At 48.4% G+C, this 24878-nt stretch overlaps 2 protein-coding genes across 2 annotated transcripts in view; both read right to left on the bottom strand.

The window, feature by feature from the left end:
• Window positions 1–6682: 6682 nt before the first annotated feature.
• Window positions 6683–10726, bottom strand: Dlx1 (distal-less homeobox 1). The gene is made up of 3 exons (XM_041631685.1): window positions 10414–10726; window positions 9568–9767; window positions 6683–8357 (listed from the first exon to the last, which is right to left on the bottom strand). The coding sequence occupies exons 1-3, from the start codon at window positions 10724–10726 to the stop codon at window positions 8103–8105; spliced, it is 768 nt and encodes a 255-aa protein (XP_041487619.1). The 3' UTR covers window positions 6683–8102.
• A 3138-nt stretch (window positions 10727–13864) lies between these two features.
• The window catches only part of Metap1d (methionyl aminopeptidase type 1D, mitochondrial), a 67792-nt gene continuing 56778 nt past the window's right edge, over window positions 13865–24878 (bottom strand). The window contains exons 7-10 of the mRNA XM_041631592.1: window positions 18164–18261; window positions 16862–16909; window positions 15934–16012; window positions 13865–15811 (exon numbers count right to left, since the gene is read on the bottom strand). Coding sequence (XP_041487526.1) covers window positions 15733–15811; window positions 15934–16012; window positions 16862–16909; window positions 18164–18261 — 304 coding nt within the window. The 3' untranslated portion in view covers window positions 13865–15732. The remainder of the gene's footprint in view (window positions 15812–15933; window positions 16013–16861; window positions 16910–18163; window positions 18262–24878) is intronic.

The raw sequence follows: 24878 nt of genomic DNA, 5'->3' as shown, positions 1-24878 counted from the left end.
ACCCTCCAGTTTGCCTCGAATTCCCAGCTCTGAGGTTGGGGGATGGCCGGAAGGAGAGCGTAAGCATCCCAGGCCTCATCAGCCAGGTTGCAATGTGGGCCCGTTTAGAAGGCTTCCCCGTCGGCCTGCTTTCAGGATCACTTGTGAAAATTGTGAATATCCGTGCCTAGTAAGGATTTCCGAGACTGGTGAGGCAAGTTGAGGTGGGGGGGGAGTATCAGATTTACTGGGGGCGGAGAGAGCGGGAGAAGGTTGAAGGTTTGTTTACAAACAGTTCTCAGGCCCAAGAGGCAGAAAGAAAGGGGGTATAGAAAACCAAGAGCTAAAGCGAAGCAGCGTTTGCTCTTCCTGCCTGAGAACCTTCTTCCCAGCTCCTAGGACCGCAAAGAAACCGCCTTTGCTTTTCTAAAAGCAGGACGGCACGTACAGAACCCACCAGCTGCTCAGCTCCCGACCCACCAGCTCTTGCTCAAGTCTCCAGCCCGCCCCTTTGCCTCCGGGGAAACAGCGACCGCCTGTGGCTTTAGCCTATTTAGGGTCAGATTTTTGAGAATCAAACTACCGATCTTTTCCTGAGATGAACACCGACACTCCCTTTTTTATTCCACGTTGAAGTCGCAGACTCGGAAGCAGTTGAGTGTGGCTCTCAACTCGGGACCATCTACAGCAAGATTCTAGCTATAGGTCTAGGATCTCCCTCAGACTAGCTATCTCTCGGTGCAGTGACACCCAAATCAGCCCTAAGAAGGCCTCCTCGCGGCAAGTCTTCCGTCCCCTCCTGGGATCTGCCTGGAGAGCGATCTCCCGCCTACATCACACAAACATACCCCAGTGCAGACGGGATATAGAGGCCCACACCCCTCCGAAGCGCCCCCCTCCGCCCCCCGCGCTCCAGGAGTTCCCCTAGCGGGGACGGGTTTGGCAGTGATTGCCACATTACAAGACGTTACATTCCGCCCTGGGGCCTCCGGTTAAGAGACAATGTGTTTCAGAAAATTGGGGCGGGAGGAAGCAGCTAGGTCTTAGGAGCAGCCACTTGGCGCCTCCACGTGAGAATGGAGAGTCTTCAGACAGATTCCTCTCTGGGGTCGCTCTAGCCTACGGCTTCTCACTCGTCCTCCTTGGCCAAAGCACAAACACTGCAGTGTTATAGCATTTCTAGTACCCTCCAGAGTCTTGGGGTCCCGATGTCACTGGTTAAGTCATGTCTTAAATCGGGCCCTCGCTCTAGGAAACAGGAAAGGTGCAGGAAATGTCCTCAAACCGGACCAGAGCTGTGGCAGAAGGCTTACAACTTCCCGCCAGGAGAGGCGAGAGGTGGAAGGGGCTCGAAGGGTGAACCTAAGCGATCTACTTGGGCCCCGCACAGACCAAGCCGTCGGGCTTTTCACACTCCACCCTCCTCCGGATTTAGACCCCACAGTCTCGGACACCGTAAAGGAGAAACCATTGCTCCCCCCAAACAATGGGGGTTGCAGCCGCTCAGAACCCCAGCAAAGCTAAAGTTGGCTTCTTTTGCCGGGCATCTAGTTGTTCCTCCTCCTGGGGGACACTCCCCCGCCCAGCCTCCTCCCTCTGCAGGCCTGGCCTCGGCTTCTTAAAGTCGCAGGGTGTCTCAGAACCCTAGAGAAGCACCGCCCAAGTGGGGAGTAAGTGTCTTGGGGGGGGGGTTGAGGGGGAGTGCTACAGGGAGCAATCTCGGGGCTGTGAAGACGAAACAAAAGCCCAGGTGGTCGAAGAGCGGACTTGGAGGACCCTAGCGCACACCTTTCTTGCCCCTCCCTCTGTAAAGCTCCCCAAACCGCAGGTTCTAGCTCTGGGGGCGTAGGCACTGGGAGGTCACTGGCCTCTTTCCGAAGGTGATCTCTCCGGGCGCTACTCCCTCAGTAAGAGCGTACACACCCCCACCCTGAGCCCCCAGGCGCAGGCCGTCCCATCCCAGAGTCTGCAGAGCTGCTCTGTGGAGGAGGTGAAAGAATCCGGAAAAGGGACCCACGGAAAAGGGAGTAGGGGGGGGGGGGGGGAGAAAGAAGAAGTGAAAAGGAAGTGTTGGCCGCAGGGGTGGGGTGTTGGTCCAGTGACTTTCTCAGTGGCTGGGGGGGGGGGGGGGTGTCGGCCTGAGACCTCCCGGGAGTCCCTGCCGCAGAAAACACGCAGTGAGGAAAAGGATTCGCGTCTCCACACATTCTCAGGGAGTAGAACAGTGAAAATTTGTCTTGGGTGGTCAATTTCCTCATTTGCCCCTATTAAAACAAAAAGCCCAAGAAATTCAATTAAAGCCACCCTGGCCAAGGCGCTATTTGAGGCTTGAATGTCTCCCCTAAAGCTGCAGCAATCATGTGGCATTAGACACTTCCGGAATCCTATAGCCAACCTGAAAAATCCCAGACCCCCTTTTCCCCTAATTTTTGCTCTGATCTGTAATTTTATCCACATTTGCACTAGTTTGAGCATTCTGGCTCTCCCATCTGAAAGCCTGCAATTACTATATAATTCTTCGCAATTTCAGATGTCCTAATATGGACTGTAATTTTTGCGCAAGACAATTTCCTGCTATTTCAAGCATCAACATTGTCAAAGTTGTATGTACATAATAAATGGGAATATCAATGCATAGTTTTTAGCATAACATCTTGACTCCTCGATAATTATATCCGTTCGGAGCCTACGCAGAATTAGCCTGAATTGCATGGTAACTGCCGCTGCTTTAAAATTTTTAAAAATTACTCATAATTTTCCCAAAGATTACCAAGATCTCGAGTGCACAATGTCATCAGCGTAATGAAGAGTAAACATTTATGCTAATAATCTGCAATTTTTTTCATCAGCTATAAAGACAGAGGCTATATAGCCGAAATTTTCAGTTCTATTCTGCAAGCTCAGAGATGCAAAAAGCCTGCGGCGCTCGGAGGAGCCTGGTCCTGGGGACCTCTTTCCTCCACTCGCACTCTCAGGATAGGAAGATGGGACTGGGGAATTCTTTTTGGTTTTCTGGATTTGTTTTACTCTGGTTTTTGCATTTTCCTATTTTTCCTGTTTTTTTTTCCCTTGGTTTTTTTTTTTTGTCTTTTCTTTCCTGTCATTCTCCCAGCCAAAAGCTGCCTTCGACCCTTTTGATTTGATGTAGCAAAGAGTGTGTGTCCAGATTATCTGAAATTGACACTGAAGAAGGTAAGGGTGGAAACCGGCTTCAGAGGGATGGAAGGCTGCGCGGTGCAGCCGCGGGGCTCCCGCTCCGGGAGTAGGAGGGTGGGGGGAGTGATTATGTATGCACCAGCTAATTCTTCCATCAAAACTTCTTGTCAGCGATGTCAGGAGTATTTTTCCCCCCTTTTTATAAAAACACTTGATGTTTCAGGAAACGTTAATCCCTGAAGATGGGGTGGGGGTGAGGGAGGGGGTAGGGAAACGATGGGTGGGGGCGCTAATGTTTCTTGAGCCTAGAGAAGCACCCTCTGGAGCCTTTTGCTTTTCCACTTTGGAATTGGGGTTTGCTGTGAAGGTGGGGGCAGGAAGAAGGTTTCTGTGGGCATGAGAGAAAGAGAGCGTCGCTGTACCGCATTAGATGGGGGCTCCGATGGCCTTGGGAGCTAGGTACCAGAAAAGTTTGCTTTTGTCTTTGATTTTAAGGGTCTTTAACCCAGGTGAGAGGATGGCAAAGCACAGATAGCTCTGCGAACGGACTGTCAGAAGATGTAGGGAGAAAGAAGTGAATACTAGGTTGCAGATTTATGGGGGTGGGGTCACTGAGTGCTACTTTCTGACCAATTTTTCTTGATCTAATAATATCCAGTACTCAGACCTTTCTCCTTTCTCGGAGAAAGGAGATGACAGTTCCTTCAAGGGGAGAGATTCAGTTAATTTCTTCATCAAATGACTCTCTACAAACAAATTCACACTTTGGGGCATAGAAGTGGAAGGGATTCTAAGAACTTTTTTTTCCTTTTTCTGGTGCTTATATGTAGTATAGAATCAGAACCATCTACCCTGCGCCAGGTGCAGATCCCTGGGGAAAAAAAGAAATAGAAACACAGCCTAGTGATCAGTGAGAGCAAGCTATGGACTATAAATGCTTCCAGTTTGGGCTTTTTTTAAAAAATATTGCCTAAATGGAGGCTCTGGGTTCTGCCACCAATAGACTCACCACTCACTGGGCCGCTCAGACCCCTCCAAACTATTGAACCGAGGCCAGTGAGAGGGTTGGGACTGTGCTTCTGCCCCACCCCCACTCCTATCCCCTTTTAGAGCTAGTGTGTGTGAGAGACGATATTAAAGAGGTATCTGTTGTTTAGCAATTTTGCTAAGTCTGTCTTCATTACTTCGCCGCTGTGCATTTGCTAATTTGGAGGCCTGGCCATTGACAAGCTTGCTCCATACACCTGCAAGCAATTTGCCGGCTCCGGTACCGGAGAATTGCAGAGATGGCAGCTCGCACCTATTTGATTTTTTTTTCCCTTTTCTCAATGCACAGCAAATTTGGCTTTCAGTGCGTTATCTCTTTTGTTAATGCAAAAAGATTCCCTGGGCGAAAAAATTGCTCATAATTACCAGAGAGATGGGGAAACTGCATTAGAATAAATAAACCTGAAATTACTGTAATTATGTTGTGTTTGATGGGCCCGGCTTGTAATCAAGAAGAGAATACAGTGAAATGATGCTGACCCTCTTGGGTTTGCAGCTGTACGCGCACTTTGGGGTCTTTTTTTGCAGAAAAGAGTCATTTTGATAATCATTAAGCTGTGTGTAACCTATTTCAGAAGTGTTTTAAAATGAGGTTCACATTTTTTGAACAAGGGAAAAAAAATCCCAAAATTGCATTTTGCCATTACAGACTCATGCATAAGGAAAGGTTGTGTTTTCTATGTGACAATTGTTAAGACATAATATTCGAAATCAGTATTTAATCATTATAATGAGGTATTGTTTAAATATAACCACCTTTAGATTATTCATATTTTAATTAATATACTCATTATGAAAATCTTTGAATCAGATATTTGATGAACTACTTGTCAGTAACAAGGCAGCATTAATTAGGCCTATATTGAGATTAACATTTTTAAAAAGTACAACCGCTTATAATTATAATAGAGCCCTAACTAAACACCGCCTTCCTTGAGCTAAAACTAATAATTTCTCTATTTGAACTGTTAGCAAGAGATTATTAAATTAGTATAAGCTAATATCTCAAAGTATTAAAATCGGCTTGACCAAACAGATTTTGTTTGTGGCTTGAGCGTTTGGGGACTAGCTGTCCTCAGGTGGACTGAGGACTGGGAAGAATCTCACACCTAGAGAAGTCACCTTTCCCAGGGAAACTGAATCCAGGCCTAGCTGGCTCAAGCCTCAGCACGCACTCCTAGCCTAGCCTGGAGAAGTACTTTCCCTTAGTTTCAATCTGGTTCTATCCAGTACCATCTTGATCTGATCCCATTCCTGAGCGCCACTTGGTTCGACGCCGCAGGAGGTGGAAAAATCCCATTTTCAGTTTCAGAGTGGGCATCGAAGTCCCCAGCTTCACCCAGCCCAACCTCCTGGTCCTCTCCCATTAGACGCCCCCCCTCCAGCCCCGCCACTTCCTCCTCCCCTTCCCAAAGGGCGTCGGAAGAGCTCTGCGCATCTGATCTTTCACCAGCACCAATTGAAAAATGGGTGCTTGTCACAACACAGATCATTGCCTTCCAGGCTCTGCTCCCCACCGCGCGCCGGAAAGGGCCCCCCAAAGGCGGAGGGCCAGCCCCCTCGGGTAGCAGGCGGGTACTAGGGAAGCAGGAATCGCGCAGAACCAGCCGTCGGAGTCTACTGGGGCTGGGGCTGGGCTGGGGCTCAGGCCGTCAGACAAGCAAGGGATTCTACCCTCTTGGAGTCACTGCTCTTTTGAAGCGAACTTAACCCCAGCGCTCCACCATAGGGAGCTGTTCTCAGAACCGACTCGGCTGAGGTGGGAAGGATGTGAGCGACTATGATCAGCTCTTGGTCTCAAAAATCACCTAAACCCACTGTGCTCTAGCATTTCCAGTTCCTGAGTATGTAGAGAGAAGTCCCCGGGCATTAAACAAGAATGGGTCTTTTTATGCCCTGGAAGGTTTTGGGTGACTCCCTGAGACTATGTCCTGTCCCCAAGGACCTCAGTGATTGATTGGGGCGGTGGCTTGGAAGACGTATGCTTCCTGCCCCTGCCAAGACACTATCCTGTGCCTGCGGTCAAGCGAAATCTGGCAGGTCAGATCCGGGCGGGGGCTCGGGCAAAGCAGGGCGCCTCCGTTTCCAGGGTTCTTGAGAAGTGACAGGGCACCAGGAGAGGACTCCTGTCTCCTAAGTCCGCTGCACTTGGGTTCTGTTTTTTCTCTCTTGGCAGTCTTTTCGTTCCTGAGCCCACCTCTGGGGCTCTGTCCTAAAACACCTGCTCCTGAGCCGAATTCACCAACCCTCTCTAGGCGTTTCTTGCCATTTCTTCTACCTAGGCAAGGATCCCAGGAAGACTGAGAGGGGAGAAGGAAAGGGGACTAGGCTTTTGAGCCCCTCTCCCAGACCTTAGGATGATATCTTGATGACATAGTAAGGGTCCCCAATTTGTCCCTATTTAGTAGATATGCCTATGGCAATGTACTAAAGGCAAGAAGGTGGGGGACACCTTCTTTCCCTCCACACAGCACAGGACAAAATGGCTCTTTCATGAAATCATAATTTTACTGTCTCAAAGAAACTTTATAACTTATTTACAAAGTTTCCCTCCCCCCAAGATACAAAGCAATAAGTTAACATTCTCAATATAAAACTAAACTTTGACATAGAGAACACAAAACACGGTTGGGTTCAATTGGTCACATTTTCCAAATTTCACAAGTAAAATGTCAAGATTCTCATTTCACAAAGCATCGGGTTTACATCCACACACAACAGAACGGAAAGAGGCTAAGCTTGTGCAACATGTTTACAGAACAATAATAATAATTAATAATAATAACAACAATAATATGTACAGCAATTAGCTCCTGCACCAGAGACTGTGCATTCAGGGTGATGACTTGGGTTCTGTGGTCTAGCCACTGGGGGTTGGTTAAAGCTGCTCCTGTCTTACTTCAAAGAGACCAGGAATTGGGGGTGCTTTCGCAGGACTGGTTTCTCTCCAAGGACCATTGGTCCTCTCTTTTGCTGCCCAGAGTATGGTTTTCTTCTTGGCCGGGTGTTCTGGTCCGAGCGATCCTGACCAAATCCTGATGGCTTCACTTATCTTTCTGTTGTTGTTGATTTTAATAATTTGGGGCATGTAAAATGCAAATCATTCTGCTTCCACAACTCCATTCCAGCAAAGTATAAACGTTACTGCACACCCTAGAAACCACTATCCCCTCCTCGCCCTCCTTTCCGGTGTGTGTAAGGTAAATAGTGTTTGGACAGTGCCCACTCCATGCCCCAGAGAACCTGGAATTGGCCAACACTCAGTGTCAGATAAAGTCTGTTTTTCAATAAATTAACCCCCCTCCCTCTGATTTTCCCCATTTCCCAAACAAGCTACACAGGTGTTCAAGCAGGGCCCGGAAGAAGACCTTAAAGGAAAAAGCGGTCCAGGATTCGATGATGGGCTGCCGGCAGACCGGTGTGGCTCAGACCTGGTGACTTTTTGGAGAGGCCGCAGAATGAGGACAGCAGACACACGAGGACCTTGACTCAGCGCACAGACAGTGCAAAAAGGAGACAAAGACAGACAGAACCGAAAAAAGAGCATTTCCACCCTCCTACATATTTTTTTTTTTCCTGATAGTCTCACAAAGCTGAGAGTCTGGTCGGGTCCAGCGTGTTGTCTTGTTGTTTCTTTTCTAGTGGCCATGCCTGCTTTGAGGCCACTCCGCTGTCACCGTGTGGCCCAAACCAGGTTAGGGCCAAGAGTTGGAAACTCGCTGGGCCAGACCTTTAGGGGCCCCGAGAAGGCGGCAAACCCTCTGCCTTTACAGTTCCTTTTTCTTTCCTTTTTCCCCTTCCTCACCTCGGGGTCCTTCTCCTCCTGGCCCAGGGCACGCAAAAGGGTGGATGGACCTGGAGGCGGGAGGGGCCGGGCCAAGGGAGACGGGAAGGAGGCGGGTGAGTGCGAACTGATAATCTCACATGAGTTGAGGCTGCTGCATAGCTTCTTGGTGCGCTGAAGGATACCAAGACGTGTAGCTGGGGACATAGGAGCTGGCGCTGCTGCCGGAGCCCTTCCCAGAGGAGGAGTTCGGATTCCAGCCGGGTGGCACCGGTGGGGAGCCGGCAGACAAGGCCCTGCCATTCGCCAGCGCGCTGCCCTCCAGAGCTGCCCCGCCTTGCTTCATCAGCTTCTTGAACTTGGAGCGTTTGTTCTGGAACCATATCTTGACCTGCAAATTGGGCAACAACGTGACTGGACTGTGACCACTGAGCCTACCCAGGCCTGGGGACGAGGGAAGGGACTGGTTAAGAGAATAGCCGCCCTCCTTTCTCTGCAGAGGCTGGCAGCTCCAGGCTAGAGAGGCAGAGACCACCGCCAGCCCCCCGAAATCCCAGTCTCAATCCTGCCTCCGCCGTTGCTGTTAGCCCCCGCCGCAGCTGAGAGCCTTTAGAGCAGCTCTCAAATACCGGGGTGGGGATGGCCTAAGAGAGCAGTGGAGACCCAGGTCTTAGCTTGCAAGTCAGTGACAACGGGACTGCTGTTTATGGAAGACCCCTTGCATGCAAAACAATGCAATATCAATAAAGAAAAAATAAAGCCTAGATAGGAATGGAGGACATTTATGTACAATTAGACCACCTTCCTTTTGCGCAGAACTTCCTGCCTTTGGACAAGTTTAAGAACTGGTGGAGGAAGCCACAGCCAGTTGGTTCAACTTTTCATTAGACTCGGTCCAACTTTTTTTTCCCTTTTAAGTGTATATGCTTTCCCCAGCTCCAATCCAAATTTAGAGAGAGACTTTGGAAACCGAGTCAACTCCGGTTTGAATGCTTAAGAACTACCCACAGTCTTAGAATAAAGCAGGAAGAAAAAAAATCTCAAATACATCTCTCTCTCTCTCTCTCTCTCTCTCTCTCTCTCTCTCTCTCTCTCTCTGCAGGATCTGGGACTTGAGAAAGGGCAGGGGAAAGGATCCTCCTCTGCCGCCTCCTGAGAAGGAGGAGGTACAGGCAGATTTAGGCTTAGGCCCAGGATCCAAGTGATTAGCCACACACTTTAAAGGCAAAGGAGGATTAAATCCCCCTCCTATTGTTCCAGTTGTTCCGGCACGTGTGACCTCAGAATCTCCAAACAAAACGAGTGGAGAGATCCTTTCTACTCCCTGATCAGAAGTCCAGGGACCGAAGAGCAGGCGGCCTGCAGGTCAGAGTAGGGTCCGAGCTAGGCAGACAGCATGTGGGAGGAAGGGGAGCTGCTGAAAGTCAGAGGTGGACACACACACGCACAAGCACACACACACACACACACACACACACACACACACACACACACACGCACAGTGACACCTCGAACCAGAGGCCCAGGGAACAAGAAATTCGAAGCCTGCGGCTCAAGCCAGCGCGGGAAGCCTGTTTGGCGGAGAAGCAGCGGCCAGGTACCTGAGTCTGTGTGAGTCCCAAGGAGGCCGCGAGCTCCGCCCTCTCAGGGAGAGCTAGGTACTGAGTTTGTTGGAACCTCCGGTTCAAAGCCTGCAACTGCAAACTGGAATAAATTGTCCTGGGTTTACGGATCTTTTTCCCTTTGCCATTAAAGCGCACTTCACCGCCTTCCACCACGGTGCTCTTCTCGGAGTCCGCCCCTGGAGGGACAACAGAAGCAGATAGCCTTGTTAATTCTGAACTGCCTTTAATTTGGAGGGGCGAAAGTGTCTATGGACGGGTTGGTAGAGAGGCAGGGTCCGGAAAAGAACAGAAACCCTGAAAAGGGTTCCTCAAGGTCCGAGCGCAGGTTCCTGGCTGCTGCAGACAGAATTGGGCCGTTCCCAAGAGCGCAGCGATTGCCTTTGCAGGGAAAGTTTGCTATTTTTGCAGGCGGTAGTTGAGGTTTAATTACCCTTAATTGCATACATTGTTTATAGCGCTACGCAATAAATAATTACCGAGACTAATACGTGCACATGTGGGTTTCTGTTTTCCAGCAGGGCATTGTGTGCTCGGCGCGCCGAACGGCCCAGAGGCCCAGCCAGTGCCAGGAGACACGCTCGGATTTATCCTTTGCTGGACAGTTGTAAATTGAATTGACTTATAATTTTTTTTTCTTTTCAGTGACAAGGATCCATAGATTGATATCCGAAACCTCTACTACTTCCGCGCCTTCCCCACCCCCACCCACCTCTCTCTACCCCACTCTCCTCTCTTATCTTTTCTCTTTCCCCTCCCCTTCTCCCCCTCTCTCCTATTCTCCTTCCCTTCTCTCCTCTCCTTGTCCCTGGCAAGCGCACGTACCTGGGTCCTCCAGGCGGCTCTGGGCGAGGCTGGCGCTGCCGGGGTAGGACTGCACGGAACTGATGTAGGGGCTGGACGCGTGGCTGCTGACCGAGTTGACGTAGGGGTAGCCCAGCGGTCGGGAGAAGGACGAGGCCGAACTGTAGGCACTGTCGGGCTGCGAATGGCCCGCCGAGTGTAAACAGTGCATGGAGTAGTGCCCGTGGGACATGGGAGAAGGAGACATTTGCTGGTTGGGCGGCCCAAACTCCATAAACACCGCCTTGCCCGACACGGGGCTGTTGAGACTTTCTGGCATGGTGGTCATGGTCATCTCTTCTCGCGGGGTCTGGGTGTGGGTCTTTCTCTCCTCTGCTTCCCTTTTGGGGGTCTCTATGTTTCTCAGGACAGGAAGGAACCCAATTTAAGCGGAACAGGGGTTTTCACTTTCCATTCATAAGAAAATGGAGTTTGTCTCTTTGAAAAGTCTAAGCATGATGCTGCCGAGCTCCCCAAACTCGGTTCAAAGCTTTGACTCAACCAAGGTCATAAATATTCATGAGCTGGTGGAGCTGATTGGTCGGCTCTCTTGCATAATCACCGGGGATTGGTCCGAGAAGCTCGGGCTCGGCTGGACTAGAGCGGGCGACGCGGCCCGGCCTGGGGAGAGTCGGGTCCACACGTCCCGGCCGGGGCTCCTCTGCAACAGAGCGCGCGGAGCGTGAAGCACAATGGGCTGCGGCGTCCGCGCTGGGACCTTGGAGGCCCGCGACTCCAGCCTCCCGCCTCCCTCGCGCGCTTCCCGCCCCAGAAACCAACCAGCGGCTCCCTGCCGTCGCCCTCCCCCTTGCTGTCCCCACCCTTCTCCCGCCCCCAACTCCTGGGACCCCGGACCACTTCTTCTCGCGGTCACCCAGTCCGGTGCGGAGCGCTGCTCCCGTCTGGCCGCGGTCTCTCTGGATCGCGGGGTTGCGCACTGGGAGACAACCCAGGCAGCCAGCAGCCAGCGGTTCTCCAGAGCGTCCTGTGCCTAGCTCAGCGCTCTCCAGGCCGCGCCTCCTAGGCCGGGGTCCTCTCGGCCACATCCCGGGGATCGGGGTTTGGGGGCCCTCCGGCCCAACTCACTCACTCGGCCGCCGCCCCGCCGCTGCCACCGCTCCCAGGGGCTTGCTCGCATCTCTCCAGGCCTGGCTGGCCACTCCGGTTCCAGGCTGCACGGGTCTGATCAAAGAAAGCAGTGCGCGTGGAGAGCCAGGAATCCGCGCTTCTCCTCCCAGGAAAGGCGGCCGCACCGCCTCCCCCCCCCCCTTTCCCTCCCAACCTTCCTGCCTCCCCCTCCTCTCTCCACTCCCCCTGAGCCGTGCGCCCCGGGCTCACTCGCCCGGAGGGCGCGGCGCAGCGTGAAGTCCGGGGACCTGAGGGCGCCTGGCGACTGGAGCGTCGAATGCCCGCCAGGTGGTCATTTTCCAACCTCCTGGGGTCTGGCCAGACTACTTGGGGTTTGGGAGTCCCGGGGGGGGGGGGGGTAGGGGGAGACACCGAAACCCTCAGCAAATCCAGATCTGTGGTAGGCTCGAATATTTATGTATAGACATACCCCTCTTTGTCGCCCAGTCTCTCACCTCCAGTGGCCAAAGCTGGCGCCTCCAGGCCGGGGGTGCATCGAGGGGCGCTGGTGCAGGCAAAAGCTGCCAAGGCGCCGTCTACCTCCGTATTGAAAAGTGCACAAAAGACTCTCTCGCCCCCACCCACCACTACTACCACACAGCCACTCCGAGCGGCGCGGCGTGGCGCAAACTACGCTGGTTGCTAGGGACTGTTGGTTCCCAATCCCGCCAGCCCCACGATGAATCCCAAATTACTTTGTTAGGTAATTAGAAAGTGTTGATAATTATTTCTTTCATAATTTAGCGGTGTGACGGGGGACGGGGAAACGATCTTGTGAAAGTTCACACGTGCACACGTATTAGTTACTGATTCATTTGATTAAATGGTAGTCTCAAGTGCTCAGATCCGCAGCTGAAGGCGCCCCATTAGCATAACACTGATGTTTAATTTTCATACGCATAATTAGCCATATATTTAACACTAATAGCAACATGCAGCCTTTCAGCGTTAAACAGCCCGGGATTTGATCTGGCCTGAGCTGAACCTTCGCCGCGGCACCTTCCCCTATCTGGAGAGCGCAGTGATCACAGGACAGACCTCTGTAATCAAGCACATTTTGGCAGAGGGGAACACCAATAAAAATGAACATTCCAAACAAATTACATCGGTGATGTTACAGATATGAGTACAGGGGGTGTTCTCTCTCTCTCTCTCTCTCTCTCTCTCTCTCTCTCCTCCTTCCCTCCCTCCCTCTCTTACTCTATCTCTCTAACTTCTTTAGCAGCCGGCTCCTGCCTTCGGGAATTCCTCTTTGGTTTAAGGGCATGAAGCTGAGGGCAGAAATATTTCATGCAGCATGGTGGTTGAAGCAAGAGCAAAGAGGGAGAGGGAGAGAGAGCTAACCATCCAAATTCTGTAAACCAATAAAGGGTTTATCAACGCCTAAAAGACTTTTTTTTTTCCTTAATCACCGAACCCACGGTGAGGCTTTGTAGCAACAACCAACTAATGACTCCACCCCAACTCCGGAGCCACTAGGCGCGCCCTGATTTTCCTGTCGTATTCGTGATTTTAAATTGCTCCTTCTTAGCGCCTGTTTTGGGGTGTGAACTGCGGTCCTGAGCGCCTGATGTAGCCGCTTGGATGCCGTCTGAACCAGAGGTCTCTTCGCCTTGCGGGCCTTGCCCACGTAAGTGATCGCTGCGGTGTGTGGCGGGGTTGAGGTTGGGACTGGGGAAAACTGGACTAACGTCTCTTGGAATTTAGGGCAAGGATCCGACGGACTGCCTAGGGCCAGTTTATCCCAGAGACTTGCTGGGTTGGGGAACCGGCGAGCGACCGCAGTACTACTCCAAGAAGCTCTGTCTTTCCACTTAGCGGAGCAGGAGACCAGGATGGCTTCTGGGAACAAACGAAAGACTGGCTCGATAGGGTTTCAGAGACTGATATAATTTAGAACTGAATTGTGAGGACGCAGACTCCAGAGTTACTTCCTAATCCGAAGAAGAAGCAAGTCTAGGGAGGAGCTGAGCCAGGCCTCTGGAAGAGTGCACACGCCTCACCAAGCTTCACCAAGGGAGATCTTATCTCTACTTTGTGGGCCCAGAATGCATTCCTTCACCTGTCCTAACTCTAAGGCAACACCTGTTCTAAAAGGCCTAGACCTTTTCCTGCTCAAGTATGAGAGGAAGTTAGATCCTCACGTAGGTTCTGAAGGTTCCAGACGGGAAGCAGAACTCAATGGAATCACCTCGGGACCCAGTAGCCAGTTTACTCCTGGCTGGAATCCCTGTGGTTTAGGGTTAGGTGCCGGGTCAGTTCAGCTTGTGGAAGTGGACAAGATGCCGCTCTTTTTAAAAAAACCCAACTCCTAATCTCAACTTCAAAAGACTGTTTACACAAAATTCCTTTAACTCAAGTTTGTCTCCTACAGAGCTGCAGAGTTTAGCAGGGTAGGCTAGATTACCAAATCAGATTATATACGGTCCCCATAAATACCTCCACCTGCAATAATCGCCCCAGTGGTTGGTAAAATCCTGTGGTCCTAATAAAACTATCCTTAGGGGGACCGGGAGTAAACTGATCTGCAGATAAAGACACTACAAACTAATCTGATTGCTCTAGGGAAGGAGTGAAGTCATTCTCTGGCAAATAGCTCCTAAGGCCAGCTGGGCCCTGGTCCTCTCTGGGGAATGTGAATTGTCCATGGCCACAGCTCCAGCCTCTGCCTGGCTAATTCCAGAACACCTCCAAAGTTTGCCAGTTGATCTTACAAATCCTCATTCCTTCTTATTCTCAAACAGATTAGATTTAGAATCCCCTTCACAAATACCTGTAATCTCTAGATGTAGATAAACTGATCTGGAGGGTTGGGGACCATGGAGAGGCTCCCAAGTTTGGAGAGGAGCTGGGATTTTCCACTTTTCCAAGGGCTGGTCCTCAGTATCCCATCTCCTTGTCCACGGCTCTGGGTGTCTGAGAGACAAGCTAACTCCCTGTGGGTGCCTCTGATGCCATCTATCCTGGCAAACAGAAGGCATGTCCTTGGTTCTCTGACAGCCCAAGCTCTATTTAGACTGTGGCCACTCTGCCATCCACAGGAACACAAACTAGAGTTAGCAGGGCCACTGATGGTCTGGGCCTCTCTAGACAGTGCTCTTTCTAACATGCCCAGAGGGGACTGGTTTCCGTAAAAGCTCAGCCTGACCCACCCTGGAGCTAGGTGCGAACAGATCCCGGGACAACAAGGGAAAGCCGAGTGCTCTGGGCGGGAATGGACTTCTGCTCCGGAAGCCGGAAGCAGCAGGTAGGTGCTGCAGGCACACAGATTCATAGTTAACGCTGACAGCTCCAGAGCAGGCAGCTAGGGCCTTGTCTGAAACGTGTCTGGTGTCTCCTCTCTCAGGGAGGTCTCAGGAATACCTGATTTGTATAGCCCAGGGAGCAGGGAGGGTGCCTGTCCCAGCCTGGTAGCCAGAGGGAGGACAGTTTAAGGACTAGTTGGGCTCTAAACTCAAGACTTGTATGGGGTTGCAGCTCAAACTTTTAGCAAAACAAAGATCTAGGGTGGGGGTGGTCTCAGGCTGGGAGGGGATCAAGCATGGTTGCTGATGGAGAGGCTCGGGGGTCTGCAGTCTTCAGAAAGGCCACACTATGGTCCACAGCCAAGAAAACATTTGCAGCCAATGCTTCCTGGCTCATCTTCTCTAGGCCAAACCTTGGAGAAGAGGAAACTGGGCAGGGGTGGAAGCAGGTGCCGCCTCTGGAAGTGCCCCCAGGCTTAACTAATTTAAGACTCACAAGGGGAAAAGACAAATTTTCAGATAACAGGTTCTGTTTTTTTTTTTTCCTGTGTGCATGTTAAAAGTTTGGAGATTCCAAAACTAACCACCTACCCCACCCCTTTGTAACTGTCCCAAGTGGAGAGTGAACACAATGGAGTTAAGAGGTTTGTTGTTGTTGTTGTTGTTTTGTTTTTTAACTTGGTTAGAATCTGGAATGGATTTCAGTGAAACCAGAATTAGAATCAGGGACAGGCAAACCACTTGCCCAGGAAGGTGGTTCTCCAGAGGCCCTTGTAGGCCGTAGACCTGAGTCCCCAAAGTCCTGTCCACACTGTATTTTTCTCTGAGACACTGCAGACTCCTATGTGGCCTGTGGCTGGCTCCTCAGTTCTTAAAGGTGTCCTTAAGAAGACAGGCATGGGGCCTCGGTGGCCTTGCTGGAAGAGTCTTAGGCTTCTTGGGGCAGTTTGGTTAGGATCTCCACACCTCTTGCTGTGATGAGGACTGTATGCTCAAACTGCGCGGACCTGAAACACACGGGGGGGGGGGGGGCGGCAGTCAGGATACAGGATATGGTGTGCACTAGCAGTTCTGGGTGCTGCTGAGCAACCTCCCTAGCCCAGCAGTTCAAATGTAACAGGGCAAATACCTTAGGTTGTCTAGTGACACCACAGTCCACTCATCCTCCAGGACTTTAAATTCTGGGGACCCCTCAGTGATGATTGGCTCTGTAAGAGAGAAAACATTTAGCATAGTAGGTATTGTTTCCAGTCTGTGATGAGAGAGAGAGAGGGGATAAGGACGCTCTCCCTCTCCCTGATTGTTTCACCCACACCTCTTGTTGTCATCCCGCAAAGGCTGATAATTGGTGCGGCTTACATAGTATACTACAAACTGAACAGTAGGAAGAGGAACGCAACAGCATTTTTTTTTAAAAAAAAATGTATGAAGTTGCCTGGTTCATAGTTTTTTTAGAGAAAGAAGGGCATTTTAATCAAGCCTTAATTAGGACCCTGTGGATAATAACCACCCAAACACCAGTCCCTCTTATAAATACCAGTCAGATTTTTAAAATATTTGAATTTTAAAAACACGCTCAAAATGTTCATTAATCAGCAAATAACAATTTTCTTATTTCACCCTAATTGCTTCTCCATTAAGCCCTACAGTCAGAGCTAGGAGGCCTTGGTGGCCCTAGGTGATTGGAATTTGGTGGTGACACCAATCACGCCATCCTGGGCCACCACAGAGCACATGCCACTTGCTGACAGAGAGCGAGGGACTTAATCGTCTCTAGTTACTGGGTGTTAATGAAAAAACAAAACAAAAAAACAAACAGCACATTATGCTGGTAATGGAATTAGAGGTTGGGTGGCTGTAGCCTCCTAAATGTGTCGGTAAGTATCTGATTTAGGAAGCTGGGGCTAGAGGATATTATTTAATCACATTTACTATGCATCCAAATTATTTCATTATGCTGATTAGCTTCATTAGGCCTTTGCAGGACTTCAAGTCTAGGCAAAGGCCAGTTTTCCGTCCAGGGGCCCCAGCTCTCTGAAGAGGAGACCAGCATTTACCTATGGTGAAAGCCATGCCCTCCTTCATGGGCAGGTCATTGTCATTGGCTGCAAAACAAACACAGGGAGGTGTGAGAAAAGGAACCACGGAGAGAAAGAAACACAAGGGGGGAACTGGGCTCCATTGAAACACTTGGCCATTTTGCTTTTGGAAAGGGTAGAGGGTTCTAGATCCCTGGTTGAGCCCCCCCCCCAGGGGGGTTAAACACTGGGCTTGCAGGAGTGGGGGAGTCTCACTCTTTGTGGTATCTGTGTTCTCAGACTCCGCCCACTCTTCAGCAGTTGGCTGGTGGGGGCAGCTAGGATGTTCAGATACCAGTACAATACCTTCTCTTCTTCATGTCTGCCGTTCCCCATACCACCTGATGCTACGCCCCCTGGTCTCCCTAAGGCCAAAATAAGTCTTGGGAGAAAGATGCTAAAGGCCAACACCTGGCATGGAGGATGGAGCAGGAGAGGGCTCCATCCCCAAACATCTGTATGCATTGGCAATGGTGGGGCATGGGAAGACAGGATTTTTCCATGCTGACGGGGACCTCTTCTGAGCTGCCTCAGGTGGGGCTCTTTGGTTCAGAGGGGCACTGTTCTGCTGGGCCTCCATGGATCCTACAGTGGGTTCCAGTCATTTCTCCCAGGGACTTGTCCTGTCTCAAGTACACAGGGCATACTCATGACTAACTTTCTCTTAGCCCTTGTTCAAATGTGCACCCCCTCGGGACTCTCCTCCAGGCAGCTGCTTAATCCAAGTCCTCCCACCCCTCCTGACGGTTGCTGCCTTCTCTCTGTAGGGTGCACACCCAGATGGGGGAGAACTGGATTCTGAGGAAGGAACACCAGGGTGGGCATAATCCAGAAAACACGAAAGAGTACATGCTGCTAAATGCATCAGCTGTCAACGCTGTGTAGGATGTAAGGAAGTTTAACCACAACAGTCAGCGGTTAGGGAAGGGCGGGGGGGGGGGGGGGGGAAGAAAAACAGAAAACAGTCACGTGTGCATGCTGCCGGGATGCAGTGCAGTGGGGTTTTGTTTGCAGCAACTTTTTCTAGACAAACATCCCTCAGGCCTGCCAGCCATGCAGCCTTCAGGAGAGGACCAAAGTCAAAATGGACTTCATTTGGGAAATGTGCTGACCTGTGACCCTCCAGCACAGTAACTTCCTGGTTAAAATGAAGTAGATAACCTCACACTCCCAAGACGGTGGCGGGGGTGGGGGATGGTGGTGACAATGTGGACTCAAAGCAAAAAGAAGTTGGAGAAATACTGATGTCATTCAATAAATAGCTTCCAAAATAACTCTTACCATGATGCCAAATTTCTGGATGTCCGTGAAAGTACGATCCTATCCCATGTCCCACAAAATGCGGGCAGACTTGCAGCCCATGCTGATGAGTTATGCGACTTTAAAATAACCAAAAGACATCTGATTTAGTCAAATGTTTTAATTCATATTAAGATGAAAAATAAAATCACTTAAAATAGTCTCTGAGAAAGAAAAAAATCAGTTCTGTGGATGAGGGGGGGAGAGGGGAAGCAGGGGAGGAAAAGAGGAGGAGAGGAGGGAGGGGGAACTGCAGTCGGGGATGCAAAATACATGAAAAAATTTAATTGATAAAAAAAATCAGTTCTATTTCTAGTCTGATGATAGCATGAATGTCTCCTTTATTCTGGAATAATTTTAGTGTCAACAGGTCTTTTTGGACATAAGACAGAAGGTATACATATGAGACCCATTTGAGTTATCCACCTCAGTACATTTAATAAAGGCTATTTTTAGGAAAGAAGTAAACATGCATGCACACAAATGTAGACTGATCACACACACAAGGAAGGTACACACACACATAAGGAAGGTACACACACAAGGAAGGTACACACACACATAAGGAAGGTACACACACAAGGAAGGTACACACACATAAGGAAGGTACACACACACATAAGGAAGGTACACACACAAGGAAGGTACACACACACACAAGGAAGGTACACACACATAAGGAAGGTACACACACACACAAGGAAGGTACACACACACAAGGAAGGTACACACACACATAAGGAAGGTACACACACATAAGGAAGGTACACACACATAAGGAAGGTACACACACACATAAGGAAGGTACACACACACATAAGGAAGGTACACACACACATAAGGAAGGTACACACACAAGGAAGGTACACACACATAAGGAAGGTACACACACACATAAGGAAGGTACACACACAAGGAAGGTACACACACACACAAGGAAGGTACACACACATAAGGAAGGTACACACACACATAAGGAAGGTACACACACAAGGAAGGTACACACACATAAAGAAGGTACACACACATAAAGAAGGTACACACACATAAGGAAGGTACACACACATAAGGAAGGTACACACACAAGGAAGGTACACACACATAAGGAAGGTACACACACACACACATAAGGAAGGTACACACACATACACACACATAAGGAAGGTACACACACACACATACACATAAGGAAGGTACACACACATGTCTGTAACAAAGTCACAAAAAACATACCTGGTTTTGATGACTTTATGAAAAGTTACACTAATTCAGGCATTAAGCAAGGAAAAGTATAATCTCCGAGCATAACTTTCTACTCTTCTGATTTCCTGTACTCTCATCTAATTGAAGTGCTAGTCACTTTGTAAACAGGCACAAAAGACTGTCTGTTTTGCCCATTTTCTTTCAAAATTGGTGACCATTTTCGGGTTCCACATAAGACACACATCATTAGCAAAGTTCATAATTTTTTTTAATCACAATGATATTTAGGAGGAGTTAATATTGGCCCTAAGAGTAAATGCAGACATATTGGGCTCTATCTGTCCCTTACCAATGGAACCTAGCTTCATACAGAATCCAAACTTTACCTGCAAGGATGGAAGGGTCTGATATTCAGGTCAGGTGGGTGTGGTTATTTTGGGGAGTGCCAGACTGGTAAAAAAACAATGTACACCACCAACGATCATATTTTTCATGTGGGCAAAGGGTACAATGCCTCCAACCTTTCCCACTGCGATGGGCAGGTATTTAAGCAACCACAACTGCAGACCCTAACAAAGCCAAACATTTTAGCCTCAAACTCATTTCTCATCTTTCCTGCAGGGGGAGGGGTGAGGGGTTGGTTTTTGAGACAGGGTTTCTCTGTATAACAAAGTCCTGGCTGTCTGGAACTCAATCTGTAGACCAGGCCGGCCTCGAACTCACAGAGATCTGTCTGTCTGCTTCCGGAGCACTGGTATTATGGGCATTTGCTACCACTCCCAGCTTCAATCTCACTTCTCGCGATTCTAGTGTGGTTTCACATGCACTGTTTTGGCTAACGTCTTTATAAACCATCACGTCAACGCACACTTTTGGAAAGTGTTTCTTCCTTCTATTTTGAACAAGGTCTCGGTTTGTGTGCCAGGATGACTTTGAACTCACCACCCTCCTGCCTATGTATCCAAACGCTGGGACTAGAGGGATGGGCCACCACACCGGTTTAAACCAGCAGGGCAGAGATGGGCGAACAAGTGCTGAGGGGAGGGCTAAGCCAAAGGCCTCTTCTCCAGAGCTGCGCTTTGGAGTCCAGGCTGTACTGAAGGTCTTTGTGCTTCGGCAGGGAGGCATAACGTCTCTCCTAAGGGGTTTCTCCTACTTCCACACAACTTCTGACTAAAACTGAGGATGGGGCAGAAATAGAGGCTGGAAGAGAGGTGGCTATGACCTGCTATAGCCTAGGTTGTTAGTTTGTTTACCAAAAACAAGTTTTCCCAACAGCTGTATGTTAGGTCAGTTCAGTCCCAATAATTTGAAAAGTATTCAATAGTCTAGTATTTTCTTGAAAAATAATTTCTTTCCTTCAGTGATCCAAGTGACGGGCAGGTTCGCAGCTCCATCTTACATGTGTGGTACAATGGTAATCTTCATTTTAATTTCCAATGAGAGGAGAAGAAAGGCCACTCTGAAAGCCCCTCAGGGTCCCCCCTCATACCTCTCATTCCTCTTCATAAAAGAGGCTGCTGTACGACTAAGAAGTAGCTAAAGATATCTGAGTGCCTTCTCCTGCCACAGTTTGCTCTCTGGGTCTGGATGCAACTTCTGGCTATAGTATTCTAGAATCTGCCTCACGTATGCAAGGGATTAGAGGACTTCGCGGTTGGGGGAGGGGAAAGAACTGGACAAATTTCCCTCAGTTGCCTGGTGAACACGTCTGGCTCCCAGGAGCTAAAGATGTACTTCTGTTCAGAGTATTTCCCTTTCGAATGTGCAGTTTTCAATGTACACGTAAGTGTGATAAAATTCCATTAATGTTCTCCATTGCGGCTGGAAAACGCGCACTTTCAGCTATTTTGGAACGCACAGTGAGCAGACTCTCCTCCTGGCTGTGGGACTCAAAACTGATTTTGTAAAGACAATCCAAATGACTTAGCAAATCAGATTCCACTCCTTAACTGGGAAAGCAGACGCCGGTCACCCCTAAGCGGCCTGGGAAGGTGGGGTGTGCATCTACCTCTTTACAGCAGTGTTGGGGGGTGAGATCTGGAGGGGCAGGCGGACGCTGAGGAGTGAGGCTCTTGCTCTCCGACACCAGCCCACCGCAGAGCCATAGCTGTCTCCCAGCACCAGGGTTTTCTTGCCCTGAACATTTCCCAGATGAAACCTTTTTTTCTTGTTGAAATCTACTGAAAACAAGTCTCCTGGTGTTAGGTCTTCTGCTCTGACTTTCTCTAGCTAAAAATCCTTTAAGCCAGGACAACGCCTGTCTCAAGACCCTCACAGTCATAACTGGATTTCAGAGGGGATACTGGAGAGACTGCGTGAAGGCAGCTTCCAAACTACTGTCCGACCACACTGCATCGCGAGTGTCCACGGCTCAGCTAACAGTTCACAGGTGGAAGGGAACTTTCATGTAAGGGGCTTCTCGGGACCTCCGTCTTCAGTTTAATCCCTTCCCATGAAGCAGCTAGACTCTACTTACGTCTTGTCTAAACAAATTCAATTTCTTAAGCACATTTCAAAGTAATTTATGCGACTAAAACGGCATTCCCCAAGAGGGCAGAGGAGTACCATGTTTAAGTACATAAGGAAGTAAGCAGGCACATGGGAACGCTGGATTACCCCTTTCACACTGAGCTCCAAAGGGCCACCACGTCCCTGAATAGAGGAGGACCTCGAAAGGCCGCTGATTTGAGAAATTACAGAACTTTACTTTTTAATCTCTCTAGGTTCTCAGTCCCCACTGTATCCTCTGAATGGAGGAATGCGCAGAGCTGGGGATCCCCTTTAATGACAAGAATGTTTAAGTACAATTAGTCATATTTTTGAAAGCCAACAACTGTTTTCCAATAGAGTGGGACACTTTATTTTTTGTTTCAAGCTGGATCACAAATTACTGTATTTTTCTTACAATAGAGCTGAACTTTTATTTGAGGTTCTCTATTTCTGAAAAGCAGGCATGATGGATTGAAATAAAAGATAATTTATTGCAATGCTTACTTTCCTGTGTGGAGAGACGCAGTGTAATTGTAATTTACTGTAGCTGTCAAGGAAAATCCATCACAGATGACATCAAAATGACTTATTTTGCCTGAGCCACTTATTGTCTAAATGTGCATAATCTAATAGAAAGAGATTATTTTTTTAAAAAAAATCTGCTTTGTATTGTTCTAAATTAATATTAAAACATATACTTATGAATTAAACATTCGAAAACCATTTATTGAGAGTTTCATCATGACATCTCCCACTGTAAGTTTAAATTATTTTTGAGTGAACTGTCATAGATTAGTGATGCAACTGGCTGCATATTCGTGTTCTCCTCACACATATGGATCACACAGAGATCGCCGCAGAGCAAACGTGGCCAGAGAGCGGGTGTAATAGCACCGGGGCCTAGAGATCACTGAGTGTCACTCAGGAAGCCAAAGGGCACAGAGAAAACTGTCTTTGTGAAATCATTTTAACTGACATTTCTTCAGAGACACCCTCCTATTCTTTTTGCTTCTGAACAGGACTTCAAGTTCTCTCTCTGGTAGTGACCTCAAGGTTTTGGGGGAACATACAAGAAGTGCAAGCTGCCTGGTGTCCAGAGTGTATCAGAAGAGGGAGGACACGGCAGAAAGGAGACCAAGTTAAAAACTGTTTGTAAGCCTTTGGTCCGTAAAGATTTCAAGTACTTTTTGGCTCAAAGGTGGATCTCGTTTGTTTATTTACTCCCTAAATATTTTTCCTGAATAAAAAAAGGCAAAACAATAGATTCTCAGAAATACCGCTTTAATGCACCAGGACAAAACATCTGTCAGGCTCGGGGCCGGTTTCCTCGCCAGTGGCAGACATCAACTCTTTAAATAATGAACTGCATTAGGGTAAGAGGAAAAAGTTCATTGTCTGTCATTTTCCACGTAGTTTTCTGTGTGCAGTTGTTGGGGCTGATCTGGTTTTCAAAGGAGCCTGTTCATGCAAATTCACACCCTGCCCCAACTGACCTACGCATCCAGATAGCTACAATCCAATGTCACTTTGGATTCCACTCTTCTTCTGCTGTTGCTTTTTTTTTTTATGTAGCTGGAATTAATGTAGTGAATATGTAATGAAATGCATTATTCTGCACGGAGATTTATCAGATTTTCCGACCGAACGCTGGGCTTTGCAAGGACTAGCTGGAGTTCACCTGCATGTTGGTGTGGCGTGTGGCTCTTTTTTGTAAAGAGTTAAGTCGTATACAAAAAGAGGGAACAAAGGTCAGCGCCCAGCCACCACTTGAATGTGAGATTTTTCTTTTTATTCCCCTTGATGTATACTAGGCTCTGTGTTATTAGTCTTAATGATGGAAAATTGTAGTGTTGATACAAATCTTTTTTTCAAAGTAGTAGGCGGGAGCTCCATTTGTTAGTAAGTTTTTTTGCGACTAAAAGCCATGGACAGTACATTTATGTAGCAGTAAAAGGCCTGGATGCTCTTTCCATAGCAGAGCTAATTATTCCTACTGTGACCTTACTGATCTAGCCTGTTCCTAGTACATCTCATCTGCACGCCTGTTCCTCTGTGTAGATGGTGTCAGAGAATATGAAAAACCCTATAATGAAACCATTTTCATGATGGAGAAAGGCTACTGGAGTTGCACTTGCTACAAAGAGGCTCAATTATATGAGTAATTGTGATAATTTTCTACATTCATAGCCTTCAATGGGGAAAAAAGAATGAGAGCCACAAAGGAAAATTACTTTAACAAGAAAGTACAGAGAGTAAAAATGGAAGAAGAGACAAAAAGGGGAAAAAATAACCAGAAAAAAAAGTTTAAAAAATAGATCTGGAGGGAGGAATAGCGAGACAAGGAGAACAACAGAGTGCTCAAAAGCCCGCGTGCAGCTGTGTTGCACAATTAAATTGAATTTTTTTTCTGCAGTTGATGAATGTGACTACCGCAAATGTGCCTCTGTAGTTAGCTATCATTTGTTGTTCCCTGACAGGAAAAGGATAATTACCTCTCAGAGAGAATCAAAGGCTGACATGCCCTTTAGACACAGCCATGAATGCAGAGCTCCACAGAATGCCTGAATAAGAATCCAGTGTTCTCTGCCCCCTTCGACTGAAGAATAAATTTTGTTAAAATGCAAGAGCGCCACCAGTAAATTTGTTGAACCCTAGGTGTTCAAAAATATGAGGTGCATCTATCGACTCATCCCATTTGCAAAAATAAAACTGCATTTTGAATTCATTTCTATTATATTCATGGACAGTAGGATAGTGAGATATGCATTAAATTTCTTTTCCCAGTAGGGGTCTGATTCAACATTTCCTATGAAAGAACAGAGAGACACTATCCTTTTTTCCCAGGCTGGTTAGCCTATAATTTAAAACTGTCAAAAACACAATTTTGTTCAAAATCTTCAATAAAAGCTTCTCAGATATAACCCGAAGAGATTTTACTAAAGTTTGATTCAGACACTGTTACAATATTTTTAAAGCCATAAATACATTTAACTGATATTTT

The sequence above is a fragment of the Microtus oregoni genome, unplaced genomic scaffold, assembly GCF_018167655.1.
Source record: "Microtus oregoni isolate MIOR12 unplaced genomic scaffold, Mior012 000037F_ref0000500, whole genome shotgun sequence".
In the NCBI taxonomy this organism is placed as follows: domain Eukaryota; kingdom Metazoa; phylum Chordata; class Mammalia; order Rodentia; family Cricetidae; genus Microtus; species Microtus oregoni.
Note: the sequence above shows the minus strand (reverse complement) of the source record. Positions and strands in the feature narration are given on the sequence as shown.